Here is a 15,586-nt window from a genome sequence, read left to right as displayed (position 1 = left end):
TACTTCTTCCTTACCAGTCTGGATGCTCTTTATTTATTTTTCTAGCCTAATTGCTCTGCCTAGGACCAGGAGCATACGTTGAATAAGAGTGGTGATAAAGGGCATCCTTGTCTGGTTCCCATTCTCAAGGGGAATGAATGCTTTTAGACTATCTCCATTTAGGATGATGTTGGCTGTTGGCTTTGTATAAATGTCCTTTCTTATGTTGAGGAATTTCCCTTCTATCCATATTTTGCTAAGAGTTTTTATCATGTTAGAGTTGTTATGTATTTTGGAGCCCTGTCTTTGGGTGCGTAAATATCATGTGTGTTGGCATTTGTCAAATGCCTTTTCTGCATCAATTGATAAGATCATGTGGTCCTTGTCTTTTGTTTTATTTATGTGATGGATTACACTGATTGTTTTTCTAATGTTAAACCATCCTATATGGTCATGGTGAATTATTTTTTTGATATGTTGTTGAATACTATTGGCTAGAAGTTTTTTGAGGATTTATGTGTCTAAGTTCATGAGGGATATGATATTGGTCTGTAATTTTGTTTTTTGTGGTGTCTTTACCTTGTTTTGGTATCAAGGTTATGCTGGCTTCATAGAATGAGTTTGGGAGTATTCCACTCTTTTCTATGCTCTGAAATACCTTTAGTAATAGCGGTGTTGACTCTTGCCTGAAAGTTTGGTAGAATTCTCCAGTGAAGCTGTCAGGGCCTTGGCTTTTTTTTTATTATTATTATTGGGAGTTTTTAAATTACTTTTCAATCTCCTGTTGTAGGTTTATTTAGTTGTTCTACCTCTGTTTGTGTTAACCTGGGTTGGTAGTGAGTTTCTAGAAATTCGTCCATTTCCTCTAGGTTTTCAAATTTGTTAGAGTACAATTTTTCATATTATTCTGTTATGATTCTTTTAATTTCAGTTGAGTCTGTTGTGATATCCCCCATCTCATTTCTTATTTGGGTTATTTGCTTCCTCTCTTTTTTTTTTTTTTTTTGGTCAGTTTGGCCAATGGTTTATTGATTTTGTTGATCTTTTCAAAGAACCAGCTTTTGGTCTTGTTAACTCTTTCAATTGTTTTTCTGTTCTCTATTTCATTTATTTCTGCTCTAATTTCTATTACTTGCTTTCTTCTGGTGCCCGAGGGTTTCTTTTGCTGCTTTCTATTTGTTTGAGTTGTAGGGATAATTCTTTGATTTGGGGCCTTTTTTCTTTTTGGACATGTGCATTTATTGTTACAATTTGACTTCTGAGCACTGCTTTTGCTGTATCCCAAAGGTTATGGCAGGAAGTGTGTTCATTCTCATCTGATTCTATGAATTTCTTTATTCCATCCTTAATTTTTTCTATAACCCAGTAATTTCGGAACAAGGTGCTATTCAGTTTCAGTATGTTTGATTTTTTTCCCTTGCTTTTCCCCTTACTGAGTTCCACTTTTATGGCTTTATGGTCAGAAAAGATGCCCTGTAATAGTTCAATGTTTTTGATTCTGTTAAGGCTTGCTTTATGGCCTAATATGTGGCCTATTCTGGAGAATGTTCCATGTGCACTGGAAAAGAAAGTGTATTTGGCTGTATCCCAAAGGTTATGGCAGGAAGTGTGTTCATTCTCATCTGATTCTATGAATTTCTTTATTCCATCCTTAATTTTTTCTATAACCCAGTAGTTTCGGAACAAGGTGCTATTCAGTTTCAGTATGTTTGATTTTTTTTCCCTTGCTTTTCCCCTTATTGAGTTCTACTTTTATGGCTTTATGGTCAGAAAAGATGCCCTGTAATATTTCAATGTTTCTGATTCTGTTAAGGCTTGCTTTATGGCCTAATATGTGGCCTATTCTGGAGAATGTTCCATGTGCACTGGAAAAGAAAGTGTATTTGGCTGCTGTTGGGTGGAATATTCTGTATATGACTATGAGGTCAAGTTCACTGATGGTGGCATTTAGATCTTCCATGTCTTTATTGATATTCTTTCTGGATATTCTGTCCTTCACCAAAAGTGGTATGTTGAAGTCTCCTTCTATTATTGTGGAGCTATCTATCTAGTTTTTTAATGCTGTTAGAGTTGTTATGTATTTTGGAGCCCTGTCTTTGGGTGCGTAAATATTTATTATGTTTATATCCTCCTGGTATATAACCTGGTATATAAAAAAAAAAAAAAATAGTGACCCTTTAATCATTATATAGTGTCTTTCCTTATCTTTTGAGGTGGATTTTAAAGTCTGTTTTGTCAGAAATTAATATTGCCACTATTGCTCTTTTTTGATTGTTGTTTGCTTGATATATTTTTTCCCAGTCTTTGAGTTTTAGTTTGTTTGTGTCTTTAAGTCTAAGATATGTCTCCTGTAGGCAGCACACAGGTGGATCATGTTTTTTAATCCATTCTGCCACTCTCTGTCTCTTTATTGGTGCATTTACTCTATTTACATTCAGCATTATTATGGATAGGTATGAGTTTAGTGCTGTCATTTTGGTGTCTTTTTTTGTGTATGTTGTTGATGGTTTCTTTTTTCCACTTAATTTTCTGTGCTGAGTTGTTTTTCTTTATATATGGCCTTTTCCTCTTTTTCATTGTTGTTGCTTTTGTATTTGCTGAGTCTTTATGTTTTTCTTGTTCTTTATTTTGATGTGTAGGATTGTTAGTTTCATTTGTGGTTATCTTAATATTTACTTCCATTTTTCTAAGTTTAAACAAGTCTTTTTTTTCTTTATATCATTTTGACTTCCTCTCCATACAAAAGATCTATGACTACATTTTTTAGTCCCTCTTTTTTTATTTAATATTGTCATCTTTTACATAATGACATCTCTGTTTCCTGACCATTTTGGCTTTGATTTGTTTTTGTTATTTCCGTATCCGGGTAGATATCTGGCTGCTGTGTCCTGTGTTCTAATCTTGGGTTTTTATCTGATGTTATTGATTTTCTAACTGAAGGACTCCTTTTAGTATTTCTTGTAATTTTGGTTTGGTTTTTGCAAATTCCCTAAGCTTCTGTTTACCTGGAAGTGTTCTAATTTCACCTTCATATTTGAGAGACAGCTTTGCTGGATATATAATTCTTGGCTAGCAAATTTTTTTCCTTCAAGGCTTCATATATGTCATCCCATTGCCTTCTTGCCTGCATCGTTTCTGCTGAGTAACCCGAGCTTAGTATTATTGACTCTCCTTTGTAGGTGACTTTTTGTTATCTGTAGCTGCACTTAAAATTCTCTCTTTATCTTTGGTTTTGGCAAGTTTGATTATAATATGTCTTGGTGACTTTCTTTTGGGATCTACCTTGTGTCTGTTTGATAAGCATCTTATATAGATATCTTCTCATCTTTCATGATATCAGGGAAGTTTTCTGCCAGCAAATCTTCAATGATCCTGTCTGTATTTTCTCTTATCCCCCCTGTTCTGGTACTCCAATCACACGTAGGTTATTCGTCTTGATAGGGTCCCACATAATTCTTAGGGTTTCGTCATTTTTTAAAATTCTTTTATCTGAGTTTTCCTCAAATATTTTGGTGTCAAGTGCTTTATCTTCAATCTCACTAATTCTGACTTCCATTTCCTCAGTTATGCTCCTCTGAGTTTCCATTGAGTTGTCTAATTCTGAAATTTTATTGTTAACCTTCTGGGTTTCTGTTTGCTCTCTCTCTATGAGTTCTTGCAGCCTTTTAAATTTGTCATTATGCTCTTCTCTAATCTTAAGTTCCTCTAATGCTATGTCTGTGTGTTGCCTGGCTTGTTCTGCGTTTCGCCTGATCTCCTTCCTGATCTCTTGAAGAGTTCCGTATACTAATCTTTTGTATTCTACCTCTGATAATTCCAGGAAGTTATCTTCATCTGAAAGATTTCACAATTCTTTGTTTTGGGAGTCTGCTGAAGCCATCGTGGTCTGCTTTTTTATGTGACTTGATATTGACTATTATCTCTGAGCTATCAATAAGTTAATGTGTTTATTTTATGTCCTAGCTTCTTGTTTTTTGTTTTGATATGCCCAAATAGGCTGCTCGAGTGACCTAATTTGATTACTGGCACCTTCGAAGCTCTAACGTCCTTACCCCAGGTAGTCAGAGATGTTACTAGGTATATGAACCCAGAAGTCCATTTACTTTTCTTGTATGGATTCAGCTTAGGTGTCCAGGTAGTCAGTCACCAAGTGTATGGTGCAGACTTTTACCTACAGTCTTCGATGAGTACTGGTGATTGATGTAGGCATAGGTATCTCTCTGCAGTAGTAGGTCACGCACTGAGCAAGCCAGGCAGGGGGCTGACAAACACCCCTGAGTGTTCACGAGGAAAGCATATCCCTGTTCCCTAGAGCAAGTAGGTGGTGGGTTTTGCAGCCAGACTATGGTCACCCAATGCTGTTGGCTGTAAGGACTGGGAGACACCACTTATCCTTGGACTCCTGTTGCAGGTGGCTAGGTAGCATGGGTGGAGCCACTAGTCCTCAGGCCCCTGATGTGGGTAGGCAAGAACCCTGCTTAATAGGCAGCGCAGCGGTGTGAAATGTCACAAACCTGCCTCTCCAGCATATAGCTGAAACGATTGAAGTTAGATTTCAGGTATATATCCTGTAGTACTGTTTAATGGATCCACACAGGTCTACACAGGGGTGAAAGGCATTCAAAGTCCATGAACCCCTTATGCCTATAACTAGGCAAAGGAGCTGTTTCTGCCCTGAGTTCCTGGCTTAGGGGAGCTGGCAGATTATTTTTTCCCTGTTTGTTAATTTGTTCCTTCTCCAAGCCTGGGAGAATGGCTCAGGATGCAGAACAGGTCCTACTTCTGGCCCAGGGAAAGCTGCTGTCACTGAAGCCAGCTTGGGGCCAGGTGCAGAGCAGACAGAGGTCAGAAAAATAGGAAGAGAATTTTTTCCCCAAAGTGATTTTTTTTGGTCCATGCAGTAGATTAGACACACATAGATTAGTCGCTGAGAACACCACTTTTCACTGACTTTGGAGGTGTGAGTGGACTCTCCACCACTCAGTCTCTCCTCCTATGGGAACACATCCCAAACACCACTGCTTACCTCACCATGTATGTGCCAGTGAATCTGGCCTGCGGGGTGCTGGTTCACACTGAGTCAGGTCTGGCAACCCCTTGCTGCTTCTGAACTGTCTCTTCCTCCCCCTGCCACTCAGTCTGATTCCTCAAATTTGCCTTTGATGTTTGGGGCTCCTAGGTTGTCATATATAATCGATTCACTTGTTTTGGGGGACTTTGTTGTAAGAGAGACTACCGGAAGCATGTGACTACTCTGCCATCTTGTCCCTACCTTCCAGAACATATATTTAAGGATGTACTAGAGCCGGCTCCCACAGGCTGATTCAAATTCCCAACTCCACCATTGGTGATGTCTTGTTGGTAGCTAAAATTGGACATGGGAGGAATATTTATACCATGAAAATAGGCAAATACTACAAATCAGGGATTTTCCCAGACAGCTGATTTGCCAATCCAACACACCACTGTACTTGCTGTTTCCATTGAGACAGACTACCTTGAAAATGACATTTTTCACAATTTTGAACTTTTCTTTCATCTTTGAATCCCTTAGATTCTTGTCATAGCAGAATCAGAAGAAAAGACACAAGGGAACCAAGAAAACATAATTCAATTGGGTGTTACTAGAAATAAAATCATGACAGCTCAATATGAATGTTACCAAAAAATTATGCAAGACCCTGTTCAACAAACAGAAGGTAACTGTGACTATTTAATTTTTAAATACATTTTTCATATTTTTAAAATAAAACTACTCTGTTCCATCATTATAGGTTTTTACGGTCTGTGATTAAATACAAGTTCAATGCTAGTTTTCCTGGTATGTGTGAAGTATTAATTAATTCATTTATGAAGAACTTTCAAAAAAAATCTATTCTGCTCCTTTTTCACAAATTCTGATAAATAATAAAATATGTAAAACAGTGAGCCTTTTAGTAACATTCTTTTTATCCATATAAAGTTATGTTTAAAATACCAAAAAGTATGCATCTTTAATTAAATCAGTGACTGACATTAAGTCTATGTAATTTGAATTTATTTTTTCCACAAGGTGCCTGTTTGGATCTTGCATAATATAATAATATGACAACACAAGTATATAATTTTGAATAACACATACTTTGTGTAATGGAGTCTAAGTGCTTCTGTTTCCGTTAAGACATTCTTTTAATTGTTTTATAACGTTTATTGAGTTCCTAAAACCCACTGCTACTGAGTCAATTCTGACTTATAGTGATCACATAGGCCAGATTAGAGCTGTCCTATAGAGTTTCCAAAGCTATAACCTTTATGGAAGCAGGCTGCCACATCTTTCTCCTGTGGAGAAGTTGGTGGGTTCAAATCACCGATGTTTTGGTTAGCAGCCAAGGGCTTTTAACCACTGCACCACCAGGGCTTCTCTATTGAGGACCTACTAAGTCCTCAACATCTGCCTGGATACTCATATCCTCTTAGATACATATATGAGTAACACAAGTAGAGTTGCCAGATTTAGCAAAAAGCAAATAGAAAAATCGACACTGTATTTTACCTAGCACAACCCTAATGACAGGACATCTTCAAAATATATAAAGTATAAAACTCACAAGGAAAGAAAACAAAATGTAGACTTGATATTTCTATTTTTTTTTTTTTTTAACTCTCAAATGAAATAAAGATTTTAAATTTTCGAGAAGGATTTTTTAGAAAGTTCTTTTAAAATTTTTTTAAAACCACCACTGCTGTCGAGTCAATTCTGACTCCTAGCGACCCTATAGGACAGAGTAGAACTGCTCCATAGAGTTTCCAAGGAGCACCTGGCGGATTTGAACTGCTGAACCTTTTGGTTAGCAGCCACAGCACTTAACCACTACGCCACCAGGGTTTCCAAAAACACTGATAAAAAAATTTAGCAAGTATAAAATGTTTGTTATTTAAATAAAATGTTAAAAGTAAATTATTATTAATATTATAACTGTCAAAATGATTCTTGCTTGTAAGAAAGAGGAAAAAGTGTTGTTTTCCCACATTGGTCAATTATCGAAATCTAAATTTAACTGAACAATATAATTTGTTCATCTTGGAAGAGCTAGCTACTGTTATATTTGCCCCAATATTTTTCCTGTAAGATATTTACCCAGTTAAAATCATTTTTAAAATATTCCAAACAATGACAGATTATCTGAGATTAGGTCAGTACATACTGTATAACCAAGTATTCAAAATATTTGGGTACAAAATGTGTATTAATGGATTCCGTTTCTCACATTAGTCCATTTAAGTCTGTGTCATTAGTTTAGAACTATTGAATTAACACCTTCCAAATCATTTAGATATGGTTAAAAGTAGGTTTCAAATTAAATTGTTGAACATTAACAACAACAAAAAATTCCATTGCCCTCAAGTCAATTCCAATTCATAATGACCTTACAGGACAGAGTAGAACTGCCCCATAGGTTTTCCAAGGAGCACCTGGTGGATCCGAACTGCCCACTTTTGGTTAGCAGCCGAGCTCTTAACCACTGTGCCACTAAGGCTCCAGCAATAAAAAAAAAAAAAAAATTTTTTTTATTCATTACGTACTCCAGCAATTTTTTTTTTCCAACAATAGGAGTACGTATATAAGGGTTTGATAATAAAATAATCCTGTCAAATAAATCAAATAGGTTTAGGATTAAAAAATAATACTCCTTAATAAACCTTTCTCTTGAAGTTTTGTAACGTACTTTGTAATTTTAAAAACTCCAGCAAGTCTGCGATAAAAAACTATCTTTATTTTAACTTAGTGTGTCCCAAATCAATTGGACCCCTAGAAAACTTTTAATGAATACTTAATCACTACTTTATGGTTAAGGTGAATCAGCAAAAATGTTTTGATTTACCGAACAAATAGTTATCTTTAAGAATTAAAATTAAAGCTAAACTAGATTAAAAAAAACCCAAAACCCACTACCATGGAGTTGATTCCAACTCATAGCGACCCTATAGGACAGAGTAGAACTGCCCCATAGAGTTTCCAAGGAGTGCCTGGTGGATTCAACCTGCAGACCTTTTGGCACTTTCATAGCACTTAACCACTCACTATGCCACCAGGGTTTAGATAGATAGATGGAATCAATTCCCTGCCATACAATATTTCCTGATTTAAGAATGTAAAATAAAGTGGAAAAAAAATATTGGGGAAAAAAAGCTTCTATACACTGTTTTTTTTTGTTTTTATAGTGTTTAAGACGCTCATAAAGAATAAGTTGAAAAATCATTAACCAATAGACTACAATTCATTCATTCACTAATAAATAGCCTAAATTTAAGGTATAATTACCTAGTTTTGAATGAAATTTATGGTTCCAGAGCTCATAGAAGCCAGAGAAGTTCAATGTTTTAGGCATAATTATTGTCATTGAGGTGTGATCATATCCTCTTAGATAACCTGTTAACCTGAAGAATGAAAGGAGTTGAATATTTTATTGTAAGGCTATGGTAAAACTTAAATTTTCCACACACTATCTCTATTTTCAGTGGTTCCTTATACAAGTGTTGAGATAAATTTGAGCCCTGGAGGTACAATAGTTTAGTGCTCAGCTGCTAACCAGAAAGTCGGAGGTTCAAACCCACCACTGTTCCCACGGGACAAAAGACCCGTAGATCTGCTCCAGTAAAGATCAAACCCATCGCTGTCAAGTCGACTCTGACTCATAGCAATCCAATAGGATAGAGCAGAACTGCCACATAGGGTTTCCAAGGAGCAGCTGGTGGATTCGAACTGCCTACCTTTTGGAGAGCGGCTGAGCTCTTAACCACAGACTAGGAAGCCAGCCCTACGGGTGGTTCTACCCTGTCATACAGGGTTGCTATGAGTCAGAATTGACTTAACAGCACACAACAACAATACACTATTTTGGTTAAAATATTGCTCGGATTTCTCAGGCAGCGTCAATATAGGCCTGGACTCAATACATGATAAATTTCAGGAGCCAGGAAGCTTCATCAAATATCCATTTAAATAGTCACTGACTTATAAGTTATTTTGACAAGTCACATAGGGACATTCTGCTTTTGGATATTATATAAAGTCTATTCCACTTTTGTAGGAACAATGACCAGTAGTAATTTCTACTATTTTATATATATATATATATATTTTTATTATTTATACAGCTGTCCCTTCACAATAAAGCTTTTTTGGTTAGCATTTTAATAAGTTTAAGTTTTAGTTACATTTGGCAAATTGGAAGTGTATTTTTAAGTTTGTAAAATTAAATTAGTGTATATCAAAGTATTGTTCCAAGTTCCCATCAAACACTTCTGATAAGCAATCAATCCCACATACTTAATGGAAGTATATCATTTAATATTTATTTTATGAATAAGAAACAGTGCAGTTTATTGCATTGAAATTCTGAGGTGTGTTCAATTAACTGAAAGTTGAATTCAATTGTGACATCTCAAGGTGTTTATGATTGCCAGCAACATATTTTTGTCCTTAAAAAATGGAATGCTTGGTTTTTTTTCAGCTTTCATAATAATTTTTTCAGATATTGCTAAATTTAAGTTAGAAATTAATTATTTTAATAATTGTTGCATTCTCCCAAGTTGATTCCAACTCAGCGTGTGATCCTATGGGACAAAGCAGAACTGCCTCATAAGGTTTCATAGGCTGTAATATTTATGGGAGCAGATTGTCAGGTCTTTCGTCCCTCAGAGCTGCTAGCAGATTTGAACCACCAACCTTCTGGTTAGCAGCTGAGTGCTTAAGCATTGTGCCACCAAGCTTCCTTATTTTAATAATAACTAGGTGAAAAATCCAAGTAAGTGCTATAGATTCTACATGATGTCTTTTTTTTCAGTACACAGTCTTTATTACACATTAGCATGGAACCACTATTAAGACTTTTATGTCTTCGTGAATAACGAGAAGGAGTTATTCCCAACTGACTTTACTTTTCACTTTCCTCCTTTAAGGTCTTTACTGCAACAGAACTTGGGATGGATGGCTGTGCTGGAATGACGTTGCAGCAGGAACTGAATCAATGCAACTTTGTCCTGATTACTTTCAGGACTTTGACCCTTCAGGTGAAAGCAACAATTTACATATAAATCTCCTTGACATCTACTTAATAAAACTCTAGGTTTATTAAATTATTGTTTCCCTTTTTCCTTTTTAATTTTCCAATTAAAGAAAAAGTTACAAAGATTTGTGATCCAGATGGAAACTGGTTTAGACATCCAGCAAGCAACAGAACATGGACAAATTACACCCAGTGTAATCTTAACACGCATGAGAAAGTGAAGGTACGTAATAACTGCAGATGGAAATTTAATTTTCACTATTAAAAAGTTATTTATCCAAAACAGTATTGGGAAAAATTTAGCCATTGTTCCATTCCATTGTAAAGACTTTTCACAGTGTAATTTGAGAACCACGATTAAAAAAAAAAAACTTTGTTGAAACCATTATTATCAACTCTGTCATTACACTGAGCAAGCTAGCCTGTTAAGTAATAGTATATTTACAAGTCAATGTCTCAGTATTGGGGTATCAAATTTTAAAAAGAAAACAGACTCTAAAAGTGTAAGAAAAGGAAAAAAAAAATTTGTTTGTGGCTGAATTTCTAGAATTACCTTCAGGAATTGTACTCAAGTAAACAAGATTAATCCAGTAGAGTTTAAACAATCCTGCTTATGGAAACCCTGGTGGCAGAGTGGCTAAGAGCTATGGCTGCTAACCAAGAGGCTGGCAGTATGCATCCACCAGGCACTCTTTGGAAACCCTATGGGGCAGTTCTACTCTGTCCTACGGGTTGCTATGAGTCAGAATCGACTCAACAGCAACAGGTTTTTTTTTTGCTTTATAAAGCAAAAGGGTCTCATTCTGACAGCCTGTTGAAATTTACTTTCACTCATTTTTATATATATTAAGGTCAAAGTTGGTCTTAGTTTGTAAACATCATAAAGTTTCAGTACAAAACACCTATATATTCTGCACGTGTATATACCATATTTTTAGCAAATAACACACACCTTCAATGTTTGCCAACCGTGCCCTCCGCCCTTGAGGTATTTTCATTAGTGCCACTATGCCATTTTTTTTTACATGTTGTCACAGTGATCAAAACTGTGAGTTCTGATATATGACTTCAGGTCCCTACCCTTTTACCAGCTTGTGACTTTGGGCAAGCTATGTAACCTTTCTCTACTTCAGCCCAGTCTCCTCAAGTATAAAATGGGAATAACAATAGATTCCACCCTTACGGTTTTCATGAGGATTGACTTAATACAAGGAAAATACTTAGAAGACTACCTGGCATAGAGAGTAAGCCCCTGATAAATACCAGCTGTCATGATAACTGCCATTATTAACGTATCCCCTACTTCCTTCAGTGAAGCATTTCAAGAGAATTACAATAATATACAACAAAATGGTAAGTTACAAATAAATAGGATACAGACAAATAAAAACAAAATAGAAAAATTTAAAACTAGGAGCAAGTTACAACATATTTATATAGATCATAGCATCCTGTAAGTTACCATATTGAGATTTGTCTCTGAGCCTCAAATATGTCAAAGAAAAGAGAGAAAGTCAGGCACAAATAAAGCGTTTTTTGGCATTTAGGCCTGAATCAAAACAATCATGAAATAGCATTTGATATAAGGTACACAAAGTAATAGAGTAAAAATGTCAGTGTCTCCCAAAATATAAAATTCTTCTTCCATATATTACAAAACCTAGATCAGGAAAATAATTATTTCATGCATTTAATGTATAACTCCTAATTTCTCATATAAAAAAGGGCATATCATTATATAAATTTTGATAAGCTACATGGTAATTTTGCATAGATAGTCTTTATCCAGATGTATTCAAGTGTTTATTGGTTTGCAAGTCAACAACCATTGTAAGGCTATTGTCATTTACCACATGTTTTTAAAAACCTAATATAGTTAATTGAATTTGAGCTTCTGCACAAATAGGATTACAGGTACATATAGTATTGAAATGAGCCTTAACTTTTATCCATAAAAATAAATTGTGTTTTATTTATACAAATTATAGACTGCAATGAATTTGTTTTACCTGACTATAATTGGACATGGATTATCTATTGCATCACTGCTTATCTCACTTGGCATATTCTTTTATTTCAAGTAAGTACATTTAAAATATTTAAAAATTTTACAAACGGTCTTTCTTTGGTAAATGCAATATTTTATGCATGTTTATATCATGTGCTGGTAAAATATATATAATTTATAGATAAATTTTATAGATAAAATATAGATAATTTATAATGCTTCAAAAACTGTTTAAACGAAGTTACTTATCTTGGCTTTGTAAACATGTAGAAAGGTCAATTTTAATGTTAGTTGTACATGACAATTATAGAAACCAGAATTTTGTGAGAAAATAGCAATGGTATTGAAAATATAATCTAGTAGGGCTTATTTCTGGGTTGGGGGTCATTATTAATAAAGTTAAATCATACTTTCTAATTTTACTTGAAATGTACTCCTCTGTTTTTTTCTATTTGGAAGCCTCTAGTTTCTTCATTCCACCAATCAACAAGTGATTTTTAAATTTACAGGAAAGTCAATTTCTAAGTATGCTTTATTTTATCTACTGCCTTAACATGGTTTTCATAATTTCGATTACCATCATTACTTACAGAATGCCATGTGGCAATAGTAAATAGCTATATTTTATTGTATCATCACTGCCATCACCATCATCATCACCATTAGCAGCAGAATCACCATCACCATCAGTCATTGATCATCCTGGAGCAGTAGCAACTGCAGAACTATGCGTAACAGTAGCACTTCAGAATCATCCAGAATTATCACACAGTTGGATTTTAGCCACTTATGTATCTGGAGCACCAGGTTATAGCACAGAGTCCATCAAATGCATAAAAATAATGCAATTGGCTGCCTTTAAAATCTATGCATTACTCAAGAACTCAGATTTTTAGCTAATGAAAGTTATATATCTACTACATACACACATGCATACCCAAACACACAGACAAAATTAATTTAAATGCAGCTTATATTAGCTAAGATTTTTTTAACAAGAAGACTGTTACAATTACGACTAAAGATAAAGTAGTTCAGTGTCTAACTTATGGGTATAAGGTATAAATCACGAGGGTTATTTGTAGGCTGTTTTATCAAGTCTTCTGGGGGGAAAATTTGAAAGTTTTAAATATTTCTATACTCAGAAAAAAAATTACAACCCTCAAAAAACAAAACGTTATAGTCTTAAAAAATAAGAAATCCTATATATTGTATGTAAACCTGAAATATTTTTTTAAATAAAAAATGATATAAGCCTGTTAATAATTTTTAAAAGAAATATTTATCATTCCAATATCCTATCAACCTATTTCTTGTATTTTTTCAGGTTTACTTAATAGTCATTTCTCTTTACATAGTTTAATTTTCATGTGAAAATTATTTTACATTTTTTTCATAATTTAGCATTTTAAAATATTTTCTGTGTTGCCACAATATTCTAAAATCTATCATTTTAAATGACTAAATAATATTTTATTTGGTAGATTCAGGGAAGTTTATTGTATCATTACTCTATTTTTCAACACTAACATTGCTTCCATTTTTTTCTATTAATAAAAAACACTGCAGTGAACATTTTCAGCCATAACTCTTCCCACGTTTTTTCAGTTTGTTTAGGCTACATTCCCAGAGTTTGGGGACTACTTGGTAGCTCTTTTTACAGCTCTTGAAATTCATCATCTCTAAAGTATCTCAAAATCAACATGTTAAAAACCAAATTCAAAACATCTACCCTTTCCTTACCCAAAGCTGGGTTTCTTCCAGAATGACCCATTTTAACAAATAATAGAACCAGCAATCCAGTTATATTAGCCAGTACTTAGGAGTGACCTGTGGCACCTTCCTCTCCCTTTTCTTCCATGTCAATCTGACCATATACCCTGTGCTTTCTACCTCCCGAAATCTACTTCTCTTCATCTCTGCTGCTTACCACCGCCAGCCTTATTCTGTCTGGATTTCTGTCTCAGTAAATCCACTTTTACCCTCTCTTTATCCAATTGTCCACAATGCAGCCAAAATAATATTTTTAAAGATTTAGATAAAGTATAGACTTTATTTTGCCTTCTTTCACTTTACAAGTTTCAGACTTCCTATTATAATTCAGTGCTTCACGTGGTTAACATGCTTAGTTGCTAACTGAGAGATTATAGGTTTAAGTCCACCCAAAGTCACCTCAGAAGGATGGTCTTGCAATCTGTTTTCAAAAAAGTCAGCAACTGAGAACCCTATGGAGCACATTTCTACTCTGACACATATGAGGCTGCCATGAGTCAGTCAACTTGACAGCGACTGGTTAACTGGTTGAGTTCATATATTATAAAAATCATTTACATACCTTACAATTGAATATGGTTCCCTCTGCCTATTCTCTTTCCCCTCTTAGTCTAGTGAAATATTCTCATCTCTCAGATCTAATCTTTAGCATCATTTCCTCAGTTAAATCTTCCTGAATTCCTAATTGTAGTACCTCTGAAACTCAACTAATTGTATTGTACATAGGGTAAAATTTTAATTACCATTTGGATGACTGCCATCTCTGCAGTTTTAAAACTAACACAGCTGAAATTCCTCCCATTAAAAAAAAAAAGCACATAATAAGACAAGATGTCCTAGCTCATTAAGTTTCTGAAGGAAATGACGTTAAGAAGAATATTATATAATTATGCTGTGCCAAAACCAGTAGTCAGAAAGAGAACAACAGTCTCCTAGAATTATGAGTCCTACAGCCCCCCAAAACTTGAATTTAGGAAAGATATAAATAAAGTCCTGCACCGATTAATAAAGTCAAATGGAAAATTAGCAAAGCTTGATATGAAAGAGCCTAAGATTTAATGGAACAAAAGATCACTATAAACTAATGAGGCATTCATATGGCTGCCAGATGAAAACAATGCTGCAAGCCAAACTATACCAATAAATGCACAGTACCCAAGTTTTTTTTTTTTACCCAAGTTCAGATCACTAATCAGACTGCTCATTCACTCAGTACACTATAGACCGGCTCTATAAGAGGAAAACAGAATGTCATAACAATTGGCTTCTCAGGATAGATGCAGTAAAGAAATTGAAGACAATATTGTCAACTGATTGGGGAGTAAAGGTATCAATAATGTTAGCCCATAAAAAGAGAAAACACAGGGGCACAATAGATGACTTTGAAATCCAGATGACTGTAATTAGGAAAAGAGTGTAATAACATAGAGATAATTTTTTTTGTTGTTTTAATTAAAAACAAAAACGCTAACAATTAAAAATGGCTTGAACTACCAATTGACCGATGAACTTCCTGTCACTAAAGGTTTTCAGACAGAGATTAGACATCAAACTGTTAGGATTATTGAAGAGGAGGGTTCTGGTATTGAGTTCATAGTTGGGCCTGATGATCCCTAATGATCATTCAAAGCCTCAGATTCTGTGACTAAAGTAGTAATTTAGCAAAGAAGATAAGAATGAAAGTTTTTTTTAAAAAATCAAATTCTAATTTTCCTGTTGTTTGAAATCTTACATAATGTCAACAACAGGGATGTTATTTGTGAAGCCTTATATAAGC

The 15,586-nt window shown here is 34.7% G+C and overlaps 1 protein-coding gene across 5 annotated transcripts in view; it reads left to right on the top strand.

Moving 5' to 3' along the window:
• Positions 1-15,586, top strand: part of CALCRL (calcitonin receptor like receptor) — a 122,941-nt gene that overhangs the window by 74,410 nt on the left and 32,945 nt on the right. For all 5 annotated transcript variants that reach the window (XM_049887625.1, XM_049887624.1, XM_049887623.1 and 2 more), the window contains 4 exons: positions 5,534-5,678; positions 9,922-10,032; positions 10,139-10,251; positions 12,017-12,108. In XM_049887625.1, coding sequence (XP_049743582.1) covers positions 5,534-5,678; positions 9,922-10,032; positions 10,139-10,251; positions 12,017-12,108 — 461 coding nt within the window. The remainder of the gene's footprint in view (positions 1-5,533; positions 5,679-9,921; positions 10,033-10,138; positions 10,252-12,016; positions 12,109-15,586) is intronic.

Source organism: Elephas maximus, chromosome 6, assembly GCF_024166365.1.
Source record: "Elephas maximus indicus isolate mEleMax1 chromosome 6, mEleMax1 primary haplotype, whole genome shotgun sequence".
NCBI lineage: Eukaryota > Metazoa > Chordata > Mammalia > Proboscidea > Elephantidae > Elephas > Elephas maximus.
This window is presented reverse-complemented; position numbering and strand designations above follow the sequence as displayed.